We start from the raw sequence: 13,728 nt of genomic DNA, 5'->3' as shown, positions 1-13,728 counted from the left end.
ACAGGAGGGGAGTCTTATAATGTCCCTTCTCTGCCTCCGAGTTGCGGACTGCTTTGTCCCAGTGTCATGACTCTTCTCCTGGCCCAGATGATATTCCATATGCCTTCTTGCGCCACATGTCTGACAGTGCTTTTAACTTTTTATTAAATCTTTATAATATGATTTGGCATACCGGTGACTTTCCTACTTCTTGGGCTGTGGCAGTGGTTCTCCCATTTCCGAAGCCTGGGAAGGATCATCTCCAGGCTACGAATTACCGTCCTATATCTTTGACGTCTTGTATTTGTAAAGTGTTAGAAAAAATGGTAAATGTAAGACTCATGTGGTACTTGGAGAGGGGGGAAGTACTTGTCATCGGTACAGTACGGCTTCCGAAAAATGAGGTCTACTACGGATGCTCTTTTATCCCTAGAGTCTTCTATTTGTGAGGCCTTCGCTTATCACCACCACCAGGTTACTGTATTTTTTGACCTGGAGAAGGCCTACGACACAGCTTGGTGTCATGGGATTTTACGTTCCTTGTTTAATTTTGGTCTCCGTGGCCACCTTCCTATTTTTATCCAGCAGTTTTTATCCAGACGTCTTTTACGGGTTCGTGTGGGGGAGTGTTCTCTCCGATGCTACAGCTTTAAATGACGGTGTCCCACAGGGAAGTATTCTTAGTGTTACGCTATTCGCAGTTGCAATAAATGGTGTTATAGATACTGATTGAGCGACTTGTGCATCTCTTTTGCTGCTGCTAGCTCCAACTGGCAATAAATCGGGTGTCCAGTTGGGCCAACATAAACGGTTTTCGATTCTCCACCTCAAAGACCGTGTCTATGCATTTTGTCGAAATCGTGGTGTCCATCCAGATCCCGATTTATATTTAGCCAATAGACGCATCTCGTGTGTGGAGGCCACTCGATATCTTGGCCTATTGTTTGACAGCCGTCTTACTTGGGTTCCACATTTCCGTTCTCTCAAAGCGTCTTGCAGGACGGCACTATCCCTTCTTCGCGTTTTAAGTCACACCTCTTGGGGTGCGGACAGGGACACTTTGCTGCTTCTTCACCGTACACTTATACTTCCAAAGCTGGAGTACGGCTGTGAGATCTATTCATCCGCAACGGATGCACGCCTACGCACGCTTGACCCCGTACACCATGCTGGGGTCCGCTTGGCTACGGGTGCATTTCGGACATCTCCAATACCTAGCCTTCTAGTGGATGCTGGTTTCTGGCCGCTCGACCTCCGGCGCCAGTCTTCGATGCTCCGGTGTTGGTTTCGCACCCACCGTCTTCCCGATTCTGTCCCTTGTATGTCAATGTTGCGGGACTCGCGTTCGCAGGCGTATGACACTCGACCGAGTCTACCTAAACCTTTTGGCCTTCGAGTGGCAAACCTGATGATGGATTTGTCCATCGACCCCACTCCTGTCTACTCTTTCCGGCTCCCACGAGTTGGTTATTGGCAGCTTCCGGTTGTTTCATTATGCCCTCCTGCCATAGATGGCAAGAAGGATTTTTTGCCAGCTCTGTCCCACACACGGTTTTAGAACACTTTTTATCCATTCTGATGATATCCCCGTTTTTACTGATGGTTCCAAATCTGACGCAGGCGTTGGATTTAGTGTGGTTTTCCTCTTTTTATCGGTGTGGCAGCCTTCCTTCGGTAGCCTCCGTCTTTACTGCGGAGCTGTCTGCCATAGTTTTAGCTTTACGGATTATTTTTACTCTCCCGGTTTCGTCTTTTACAATTTTTAGTGACTGTCGCAGTGCTCTTACTGCTCTCTCTTGCACTGTCTCCCTTAACCCTTTGATTTTATCAGCCCTGGAGTGGCTATATCTTCTTACCCAACGAGGATATCGTGTTGGGTTCTGTTGGGTCCCTGGTCATGTTGGTGTTCCAGGGGAATGAACACGCAGACCGCCTCGCTAAAGAGGCAGCAAGTCGCGCTCCGTCTCCTTCCCCTGTTCCGTTTCGAGATATATTTCATGCAATTCGTGTGGCGATTGCAGCACTTTGGCAGAGGAGATGGCTAATGGGGGGTCGCAACTTTGAAAATGGGAGAGGTTACTACTTCCACACTCCCTCAGTGGACTTATACCCATGTCCGGGATCGCCGTGCACAGACTTTATTGGCGCGACTTCGTATAGGTCACACGTACCTTACACAAAGGTACCTCCTGACCAGGGACCCTCAACCTTACTGTGATGACTGCTTGGTGCCGCTTACGGTGCGGCACCTACTAGTGGAGTGCCCCAGTTTGACTGACTTAAGACACCGCTACCTCTACCGCTGTCGCGGTAGAGATAACGGTGTCTATTATATCTCAAAGGTCCTTGGACCAGAGTGTCTGGCCCAGGGCCATGACGTTTTTAGGTTTTTGGGAGAAGCTGGGCTTCTCCCAAAGCTTTGAATTTTATACTTATTTCATTATATGCATTTTAATATTTTATTTAGTTTTATTGTCTTTTTAGTTTTAGATACTCTACTGTTTTTAACTGCCTTTATATAGTTTTTTAACTGCTCTGTCTTTTTAAATTATTGAAGCGGCGCCAAATGACCTCAGCCGTTGCGGCGCCTTAAACAAAATCCATCCATCCAACTCAAATGCTTTCTCTAAATCGAGGAAGACTACTATGGCTGGTCTGTTGTTTATCTCCGCTAGGAGAGAGGCGATGCTGTCCGCAGCGCTTCTCCTTTCTGCAAAATCATATATATTCTCATGTACGAGTAGTTCACTTAGTTTCCACTTGAGACGATTTAGAACCATTCTCTCGGCTGTTTTGGCTACACAGCTGGTCTTATTTGGGTTTCGGAATGGGGTGGATGACTGCCGTTTTCCAGGTAATCGGTAGCCTTCCTGCTCTCCAGGAAGCGTTGACGAAAACGAGCAAAGCGCTCTCCCCTGCTGGTCCCATGCTTCTTAGCATGGTGTATGTTAATTTGTTATCACCTGGGGCGGTGTCTTTACTAGTTTTCTCAGCCCTCTGCAGTTCCTGCAGCATAAAAGGCTGGTCTGTGTGTGCTGGGCGTTCCTTAGCCGCTCCGATGTGTGCAAGTCGCTGTGGAAGCCGCTATTCCTGGCGTCTCTGGGCATCTGTAGGGAGTTGCCTCATGTCGGCGCTTTATTTATAGGAGAGGATAAGCCTTTCAGCCTCCTCCCTGGCATTAGGGTGCGCAGGACTCTTTTTTGTCTTCCTTCCAGTCACATGCTGGAGGAAGGCCCAGAGGTCTTTGAGTGATGTGAATTGGCTGAAACCTTCACACCATTCTAACCTCTTTCTCTTCTTGGGCGACCTGTCGCGCATGGGCCACTGCTTCCTTGAGAAGCTCAAGGTTGACCTGTGAGCGTGACCTGCGGAAAATTTTCCGCAGTCTGTTCACCCTGTGATTTATTTTTTTTAATGCGTGGACTGTAAAACTACCAGTTTTTGGTAGGTGGCTTGTAACAGGTGGTGACCGGGATCACCTTGTTGGCAGAGCTGACTAGTGCATCTGTAAAATACAAAGGAATAAGGAATACAAAGGAAGACAAACAGCAACAGACCCTTAGGTCTTTACTATGCTGTTTGTGAAGACTATCTACTAACCACCAGTGGTAGAGATAGGAGAGCAAAGCAGAAGGCTCCTCCCCACCCACCCCTCCCTCCAGCTGAGGCTGGCAGGAAAAAAAAAGGCGAAACCATGTGATATTAAAAAACCACATGGAATTTTAGTAGAGAGTGAAAAGGAAATGTGTAATCTACGTCTGACTACTTGTGTTTGTGGGGGAAAGTGTTAACGCTTGGTATATGTCATGTTGTGTGTGCATTGTGTACGTGGATGTACAGTGTGTATGTCGAATGGGTGGTGCGGCAGGCTTGCCTGGCGCTTTCTAGGGAGGCAGCAGTCAATCAGGCCCCAGCTCCGTTCAGTCCACTGAGATAACATACTTTCCCTGTAGGGACGCCGTACGCTGATAACCCCTTGCAACATTGATCCCTGGTACTTAGTTCCCGATGATGATCAATGGTTGACAAGACCCTCTCCAAACACAGCCCGTCACAGGTCGAGAGTAGTAGTAGTGACCGTTCACTCTGGGCTATCTGTGCGTGTATGCAGTGTAGTGTAGTATGTATGTAAACACAGTGTGGAGTCAAAAAGGTGGTGCGGCAGCCTTGCCTGGCGCTTTCAAGAGAGGCAGCAGTCAATCAGGCCCCAGCTCCGTACAACCACTGTAAAAGTGCACTTCCCTTTAAAGGGTGCCGCACACTGTATGGTTACCCCTTGCAGCGGTGACCCCTGGTACCTTAAATCCCGATGATGGTCACCTACTGTCAGGGCTCTTGACTATCCACAGCCCTTCACAGATCGAGAGTAAAAGTAGTGACCGTTCACTCCGGGCTATCTGTGTCATGTATGGAGGGTGAGAGTAATTCAAACTAACGGGCAATTTAAACCACGATCAGAGACCCGGGAGATAAAAGAAAAAGTTCAAGTTATTTGGAAATGAATAGCGACAACCGGGGATTAGATTCAAAGTATTTATCAAGGCGAACTTTGAACGTTTCGATAGTACCTGAGTTGACAACATTTGATGGCAGACCATTCCATATATTAACTATGCGATTAAAGAAAAAATGTTTGGCTTCATTTGTTACAAAGCGCTTACCAACAATTTTAAAACCATTGCTTCTGGTGACATTTGACTGGTCAACTGATACGTATTTTTGAATATTCATATTTGCAAACCCATTAAAAATTTTGAAAAGCATGATAAGGTCGCCTCTTACTCTCCGTTTCTCAAGAGAAAATAAATTTAATTCCTTTAGGCGTTCCTTGTAAGATTTGTTCCGCAGCCTTGGGATCATTTTTGTTAATCTGCATTGTATTTTTTCTAATTTTTCGATATCTTTTTTGTAATACGGTGACCAAAACTGAACATTGTATTCGAGATGTGGACGGACGAGTGAGTTATATAATGTTAATATTATTTTCTCAGACTTGAAAGTGAAAGATCGTCCAATGAAACCAACTAATTTATTTGCAGTTTTGACGACTTCAGTACAGTGTTTGCTAGGCTTGAGGTCTGCTGAAACAATGACACCAAGATTTTTTTCTTTGTCCACACTCGTCATTGGGGTATTATTCATCTTGTATGTCGCCTGAGGATTTTGATTTCCTATGTGTAAAACGTGGCATTTATCTATATTGAATTTCATTTGCCACTTGTTTGACCATTCGATGAGAGTATCTAGATCTCTTTGCAAAAGTTGTCTTTGGCTTTCTGAGTCTACTCTGTTTGCAATTTTTGTGTCATCTGCGAATTTTGAGAGCTTACAATTTATTCTTTCATCAATGTTGTTAATATATATAATAAAAAGAATAGGTCCCAGCACTGATCCTTGAGGAACGCCACTGCTTACGTTAATCCAGTCTGAAGATTTACCATTGATCACAACTCGCTGTTTACGATCAGACAACCAATCCTCGATCCACGCTGCAATGTCACCAGTTATACCATGCGCTTTTAATTTGTTGATAAGATGTTTATGTGGCACTTTGTCAAAAGCCTTTTGGAAGTCAAGATATATGATATCAACCGCTCTGGTGTTGTCGTACAAATTATATATAACATGGAAAAAGTCAAGCAAATTTGTTAAACATGACCGCTTGTTTCTAAATCCATGTTGTGATTCGTTTATTATGTTGTTACTTTCTAAGAATGCAACAACTTTATCCCTCAAAACTGTCTCCATTAGCTTACCTACCACTGAAGTGAGGCTAATTGGTCGATAATTTCTAGTTTGAGACTTGTCACCTATTTTAAAGATTGGAGTTACGTTTGCGAGTTTCCAGTCATCAGGAACTTTACGAGTGCTTAGTGATTTATTAAAGAGGATAAACAATGGTTTAACAAGTTCGTTGTTTGCCTCTTTTTAGTATTCGTGGAGAAATTTTATCGGGACCAGGAGTTTTATTTGTTTTAACTTTATTTATTGCGCTCAAAATTTAATTTTCTTGGATATCGCACGTATTTAAAAAAGATATTGTTGCTGTGATTTGGTGCAGTTGGCTGATTTTCTGAATAATTTTCTTCAGTGAAGACTGACGCAAAGTAATTGTTTAATTTAATAGCCATTTCAATTTCGTCGTCCGTGTGTTCGTCATTGTCTAGAGCTAGCGGCCCTATTGATGAAGCTATTGCTTTTTTAGTTCTGATATAACTGAAAAACTCTATAGGATTTGTCTTGCTACGATTGGCAATATGGAGCTCATAATTTTTCTTACTTTCCCTTATAAGTTTTTTAGCATTGTGTCGCAATTGGTCATGCTCAGTCTTGTCTCTTTCATTGTGCGTTGTTTTGTATTTGTGGTGTGTCTAACTGGTTAAGATCGTCTGTGTGTGTGTGTAGTTTCTCTACCAAGTGGCCATCTCTCTACCAAAGGTGGCCCTATTCGCCTTCCTGAAGCACCACCTAGGTGCCCCAGGTTGTGTGTGTGGTGTTAGTTAAGTATAGGATGGTAACCACCACAAAGTATTCACTAATAAGAGTCGGGTGTGCAGACCAGTCAGCTATTTCTGCTAGGATAGCTGAAGCAATGGTGAGGTACAGGGGATTGCCATGCAAGTGTGTAGGCTCACCTGTGTTAAGCAGTCTGGTTCCTGGGAGCTCCTCCAGTAACATTGCGTTATTGGTCGGACTTATGGAGTAGAGGATCTCATGGTGAGCATTGAAGTTCCCTCCAATGAGGACTTCCTCCTCCGCCAGACTGAGCAGTTCGCTGAGGTCGAGCTCTGCCTGCTTTGGTTTGTACACATTATAAACATGTAGCTCTGTCCTGTCAAGGAAGAGCGTGACAGCTTGGACCTCAACGTCCTCCCCACAGTGTATGGGATGCTCAATCATCCTGTGTGGAATGCTGTCTTTCACAAGAATTAGGCAGCCCCTCGTTGCACTTCTCTCACTGACAAGGAGGTGGTGTGCAGTGCAGCCAGGGAACTTGACCTGGTCTGGATTCGTAACTAATGTCTCCTGTAGTAGACACATACTAATCTGGTCCTCTATTAACGCAGCATGAAGCAAATTTCTGTTGCTCCTGAGGCTGAAGATGTTCCATTACAGGAACTTCAACTTCCTCTCCTGGACCATTCTTCGTCTACTTGGTGTCGCTGTCTTTGGCCTGGATCACGCTCTCTAGGGTCCTGAAGAACCTGTTGCAGCTTCCCAACCTGAAGGTCGATTGGGAAGAAGCTGTGTTGTTTTTCTTATTTTGTAGTATATAGTAAGAGTGATCCTAATGTTCTTGTTGGTGGGTTGCACGTTCTTGTAAACGATGTTTTTGATGGTCTTTTCTTCGGTCTTGTAGTCGGTAGACATGTGTCCTCTGTAGTTGGAGAAGAAACAATCAAAATTTACTACAGAGGACACATGTCCACCGACTACAAGACCAAAGAAAAGACCATGAAAAACATCGTTTACAAGAATGTGCAACCCACCGACAAGAACAGTAGGATCACTCTTACTATATACTACAAACAAGAAAAACATCACAGCTGCTTTTTCGCAACCGACCTTCAGGAAGCAAGACACCCCTACAAGAGGACCATGTCATTTACCAACATACCTGCAACAGTGAGGAATGCAGGCCTCACTCCTACATTGGAGTGACACGGACCACACTGTCGAGACGACTTACTTGCCATCTCGGAAGCGGAGCCATCAAGGATCACTACGCTACACAACATCGCAGTCGCCTAACTCGCCAAGATCTCAACGATAACACGAGTCATCGACATAGAATGTGACCCACACTGCCTTCAGCACCAATGAAAAACAGCCCACCATGAACGTACAAACCGATAACCTGCAAATTCTTCCATCCTCTAAGCGTCATCACACCATGGAAAACGCGCTAGCCAATCAGCGCACAGCTTAGCTCCTCCCACCGCTCACCTGATCCAGTACTGTTGTGCAGTGTTTTTAGTGTTTGTGTCAAGTGCAGGAATCCCGTCGTGTTTTATTCGGGGTTCGTGCTGTGAAGTGTTGCGGAGATCATGTTGTGACCGGCACCATGGGCCCTATAAGGATTAAACACCCCCGCCCCAAAGGATGCGGGGGTCCGGAGGCAACTGTTGGATATCTTGTCTTCCACGCTGAAGGTGACAAGGCTAATCCCTGCCAATGACGCCATCGTGATCCTCACACCCACCAACAAGGATGTAGATGCTGTATTCTTAAATGACACCCCCAACCGTTTGGCTTCAGCGGGATTTACACCGATCGTTCCTCCCTAATTACGAGCCCAGCGAACAGTGATCTGCCATCGCCTGGACGTGCGGGTGTATGAACACTCGCCTGATGAGATTGCAGTGGAGGTAGGTCTCAAACACGGCTGGGCCAAGGCAGAGGAAGTGTTTAAGTTCCCCCGCTCCTCCACCTGCAAAATCACTTTTACAGACACGGACATGGCAAAAAAGGCGCTGCTGGAAGGGCTGAATCTCTTTCAAATACACATTCCAGGGCACCAAATGCGACAGGAAATGTTCATCCCACTCCTGACCTGCAACAGGTACAACTTGGTGGAGGACCACCTGATCAACAGTTGGCCCCGTCCAGCAGGATACATGCAGTGCTCAGAATGCAGGAGTGTAGAGCACACATACAGGAACTGCTCTGCCTCCACCGAGAAGTGCCTCAACAGTGGTGGGGAACACAGTGCCAGAGCCATGCGGTGTCCTATCCGCAAGGAGGCACTGAAGAAAAAAGATGATATCTGGAAGGCTAATGTCCAGCTTGGCATCTCTTATGCTCAAACTGCACAACAGGCGCCACTCGCGACTGGTCCTGCCCCTACCGACCCCACCAAGGTACTGGCTGGCCTGATGTGCCTCTGGCTTGCCCATCTGGCCAACTCCACCAGCCCTGGCTGCTTCTAGCAGACCCTCTCCAAGGGCCTGGCCGATAACGGGCTTCTGTACATAAAGCTGCCATCCCCGCTGCTCCTCAGGCCCAATGACGCAGTCGTCAGGGCACTCACCGAGGGAGCTGCCCAAGTCATCGCGACAGAAGGACCCTCAACTGCCATCGCCTCATCTGCCACCTCGAATGATGACTCACCCAGAACACCAACTCCCGTGCCTTCCCCCAGCGAGGAGGATGCAGAAGATGGAGAAGATGAGGCAGCCCAGGGCCCACTCAAGCAAGAAGTGCGGTTCGCCTTCCTTGGGAGGAGCAGCAAGAAGAAGAGGACCCCAAGCTCCTACAACGACCTTGCCCAGTGCCTACAACAAAAAAGCTTGATCCTGTGCCACACTGGCCCCGATCAGGCGAACCTGATGATCTTGGAACATGTCAAGGACAACATGGGCTCCCTCCACACCTGGATCCTTCAGTCGACCGAGGACTTCGAGCGAGCCAAGATTAACCCCAAACAGATCTTACTAGACGCACTAACGGGTAGACTGACTCTTCCACGTGAGTAATGCCTCATCTTCGCGTAATCCAGCACAACGTCCTCTTCTGGGGTAACCGTAAGTACGATTTGTTTAACACCTACAGACACTATGACCCTGACATTATTCTTATTAACAGCCACGGACTTTCTGACGAGACACGTCTTAAAATACCAGGATTTAGAGTTTATCAGCGAAACCTTAGAAACACCCAAAATGGCAGGGTAGCTATAGCCATAAAAACCCGACTACACCATAAAGTTGAAGATGATTACTTATCTGAGACACTTGCAATAGAGACCGACACACCAGACGGACCTATCCTTATCACGACTAGCTACCTCCCCCCGCGAGTACCTTACTTACCCCACACAGACTTTATTTATCTACTTTGAAGACAGACGCCAGTCTTCCTAGTTGGAGACCTAAACTCAAGACACGTTTTTTGGTAATACCACTACCAACCAGGTAGGGAGAGACTTAGTGGACTATTTCAGACGACATACTGCATACCACATTGGTCCTCATTTCCCCACTTTCTTCAACTATCAATCTTCGTCTTCACCAGACATTGCACTAACTAACTGAGCAAACTTTCTAAAACTATTCTCTTTCACCAGGGACCCTGACGACCAGCGACCATGTACCTATAATTCTGAACATCTCCACCTCCCCTATACTAATCCCTATTCCCCCGACATATAAATATCACACGACTGACTGGGATGCCTTCAAAGAGCACGCTGCTCTTCGGATGACGGGCCTCTCAGACATTACCTACGTTTCCCTGGAGGAAATTGATGACGCACTGGAGACATGGATGACTACAGTAAGGACTACGGCTGAGAGGGTGGTCTTACGATGATTACAGGTGGTACACCCAGTTAAAGGTTGCACTGCAGGACTCTCGACAGACTGAAGCTTGACAGCACTGGAGAAGGAAGTTGGCCGGCCTAGGTGCCAACTAGTGGGACCCCAGGAAGTTCTGGCGGGAGCTTGTGTCTCTCGGGAAAAACATCAGGACCAGAAAGTTGCTTAATAAACGACAAAGGTGACAAAAAGTTTACTAACACCGACATAGAACAACTATTTACGTCTTTATGGGAACGTATTTACAGGGAAGACTATGATGACGACTTTGACGACAACGACCAAGTGCTGGATTACATGGCTGCCTCTGTGCAAAGGACCTACCCTTATGACTCCGCTGACCCTGCCCGTCTTACTGGCACAGGGTGAGAGTAGGGAATCACCTCGGTCCAGCTTTCCCTCTCGCTACCGGAGTCCCACAAGGAAGTGTGCTCTCGCCCACCCTATACAACATCTGCACCAGCGACTGCCCAATTGCTGATGCTAGTATTAACGTACTGTATGCTGACGATGTTTCCCAGGTTGTTTACCACCCAGGCCGCTCCAGCAGGATGACGAACTCCCGCACCAGCAGAGAGATCACCCGTGTCAACGCCTATGAGAGGGAGTGGAGGATCAGGACCAACATGGCCAAGTTCACCGTTATCCCCCTTGCCATAAAAAACCCCGCACCACTGCTCGTGGACGGGGATGACGTCGAGTTCAGTCCCAGGGGTTCTCTCTTGGGTCTGTCTGTGGCCTCCATAGGATACACCACCCACGTGTCACAACGTGTAACAAGAGTGAGATCAGCCCTTACCGGGCTGTATCGCTTCAGGGACTTGGCCACTGGTCTCCATCTTATTAAGGCTCTTGTTCTGCCTATTCTCACTTACCCGCCTATTCCTTTGCATACACTCTCCAACACAGCCATCAGCAGACTGCAGGAAGTGCAGAATAGCGCCCTGAGGTTTGCCTTCGGTACTAGATGGGACGACTTCACCAGCTCAGCATCGCTCCACGAGGCCGCGTCCCTCCCAGCCCTGAACGTCCACCTCCACGAGATGGCCACCAAAGTATGGCAGCGGATGGAGGACGAGGGATGGGATCAGCACCAACACCTGCAGGCACTGCACGAGGAGACTCCACATCGACAGCATGCCTGATTTCCAAGGAGTTTCCTAAAATTGCAGGTGAAAAGTTAAAATTCCATTTTTAAAATTCTGATTACTTGGCCCCTTACCACTCCCCTAATATACTGTAACCTGTATCCTTTTCACCCTTCTCCCCCACGCATTACTACGCCTTACTATGTCATACTATTAGTTGTAAATTTACCTACAGAACATTTCTTGCTACCACCTCCACGGCGGCCACACCATCTCCCGATTGGTGATGACTGGGGGAGAGATCGCATGCCTGCCCTACCGAGATTCGAGGACCCAGGAGATGACGGTGCAGCTGACCAGCGGAGAGGAGACAAGGCACTCTGGGAACCTGCCATGACCGATGACATCCCCAGATGACACCGATGGCAGCCCCAGTGCTGGTTTCTTCGGTGTGTTTACCCCCTCAAGCCCTACGCCCTGAGTTGCTGGGACAGTGGCCTACGTCACAGCAAGGGGTACTTGGCCACCAGGATGCTTGCAAAACTCCCAGCAGTGGAGCTGAGCTCCCGGGACGCACCAATGAAGGGTTTGTGCAGGAAATGACAACGGACCAGGTTACCCACGACCATCCTGCCAACCATGTCTTCAACATCGTTCGCGGAACTCTCCCTGCCGCCCTACAAAGCTGCAGGAACAACTAACATCGACCACCACCACTACAGGAAATGACACTCGCCTTGAAGTGCTGTTGAAACTTCACGTGCCACCAGAAAAGACAATAACCATACTGTGACACTTACGGGACATACATATATCAATATATTTGTATATATTTTCTTTTAGCCATAAGACATCCACAGCAGCACGGGTGGTTTTCCTCCGGGAGCTCCGGTTTCCACCCAGAATACATCTGTGTTGCTGTGGTAATTTGTAATTTGTAATAATTTGTAATAATTTGTAATATCTTTGACAATCTGTATATACCACTGTTCCTTTCTAGTAGATGTTAGAATCACATATGTATAAGTGCTATGTAACCCTCCAGCTCACTCCTTACCTATCTCACAGCAGTATGGGTGGTTTTCCCCCGGGAACTCCGGTTTCCACCCTTAACCTAGCCAGCACATACTGCCCTTTACAGTAGCAGGCCGGACTGCCTAGCTACTTTCATCTCCTACTATATTTCTATATTTCCTTACTTTTTCTTCTGTTGTACCAGTTGCGGTACACCACCCCCCATCTTGTGTAACCTATCTTTCCTAATATACTTTAAAACTTTGAAACCGACACCATACTGAGCCTGAAGATGGAACAAGTTAGTTCCGAAACGTCACCCCACTTCACTGAGCTTTTGCTCCAGCTACCGGAGGAACAACGAAAAACAGTACGCCAAATAGAAACCGTACATAAGAAAATCATTAAAGGAGAAATTGCTATAGCTTTCAACCTCGTATGCCTACAAGAGTATAAATATATATATATATATATATATATATATATATATATATATATATATATATATATATATATATATATATATATATATATATATATATATATATATATATATATATATATATATATATATATATATATATATATATATATACACGTGCATTATGATTTACATTTTGAGAGAAAAATTACATTTACTTACTGTTGAAAGGTTTGCCAACAGTACCAATTCCGTGATCACAGCAGTAGGCACCTTCTCCTTCAGGGTATCCATCTCTTCTACACCAGTTCCTACAGCTTGCAAAAGGATCAGGACGCCTCTCAGCTTCGGCATCCATCACCACCAGGAGCACCACAACGGCGACGGTCACAAGGCGTGTTTGATTCCTAAGACATGGAAAAAGAATAATTATGATATCTCTTGCAATATCATTACACGTTGTGTGTGTGTGTGTGTGTGAGTAGGATGTATGAATTTATGGGTGGAGTGGGAGGAAGGGGTGAGATTAGTGTATGTAAAATTTCTGCAAGGATAATCTCACAAATGTGTGTCCTGTGTTAGCTTCAATGAGCTTACATAAAAAGAAAAAAAAAAAGATCATTCTGATGCGAGACGATCGTTGCTCTTCCTTGGAAATAACTGTCTGTGAAGGCGAGCTCGTATCAACGGGACAGATGCTTTCAGATTACGGAGTGGGAATGGAAGGGATTGGAGATGGCATATCAGGACAGGCGGCGCTTCACAGTACACTATTCAGCAGACCGGTTATAACATTATGATGAAGAAAGCAGATTGTCCGAGAGATATATATGTGAGAGTAACATGACTAGTTTATCATTAAATGGAGCGCCCTTGTAGGTTCCTTCTTGCTTTTGTGGTTAATGCACAG

General features: G+C 46.3%; 1 protein-coding gene across 1 annotated transcript; it reads left to right on the top strand.

The window, feature by feature from the left end:
• Positions 1-10,846: 10,846 nt before the first annotated feature.
• On the top strand, positions 10,847-12,666 carry LOC123501016. The gene is made up of 2 exons (XM_045249565.1): positions 10,847-11,467; positions 11,619-12,666. Exon 1 carries the CDS (start codon positions 10,847-10,849, stop codon positions 11,438-11,440), a length of 594 nt encoding a protein of 197 aa, XP_045105500.1. The 3' UTR covers positions 11,441-11,467; positions 11,619-12,666.
• The last annotated feature ends 1,062 nt before the right edge of the window (positions 12,667-13,728 follow it).

The sequence above is a fragment of the Portunus trituberculatus genome, unplaced genomic scaffold, assembly GCF_017591435.1.
Source record: "Portunus trituberculatus isolate SZX2019 unplaced genomic scaffold, ASM1759143v1 PGA_scaffold_80__1_contigs__length_24795, whole genome shotgun sequence".
In the NCBI taxonomy this organism is placed as follows: domain Eukaryota; kingdom Metazoa; phylum Arthropoda; class Malacostraca; order Decapoda; family Portunidae; genus Portunus; species Portunus trituberculatus.
The sequence above is the reverse complement of the archived record's forward strand: the minus strand, read 5'-3'. Positions and strand labels throughout refer to the sequence as shown.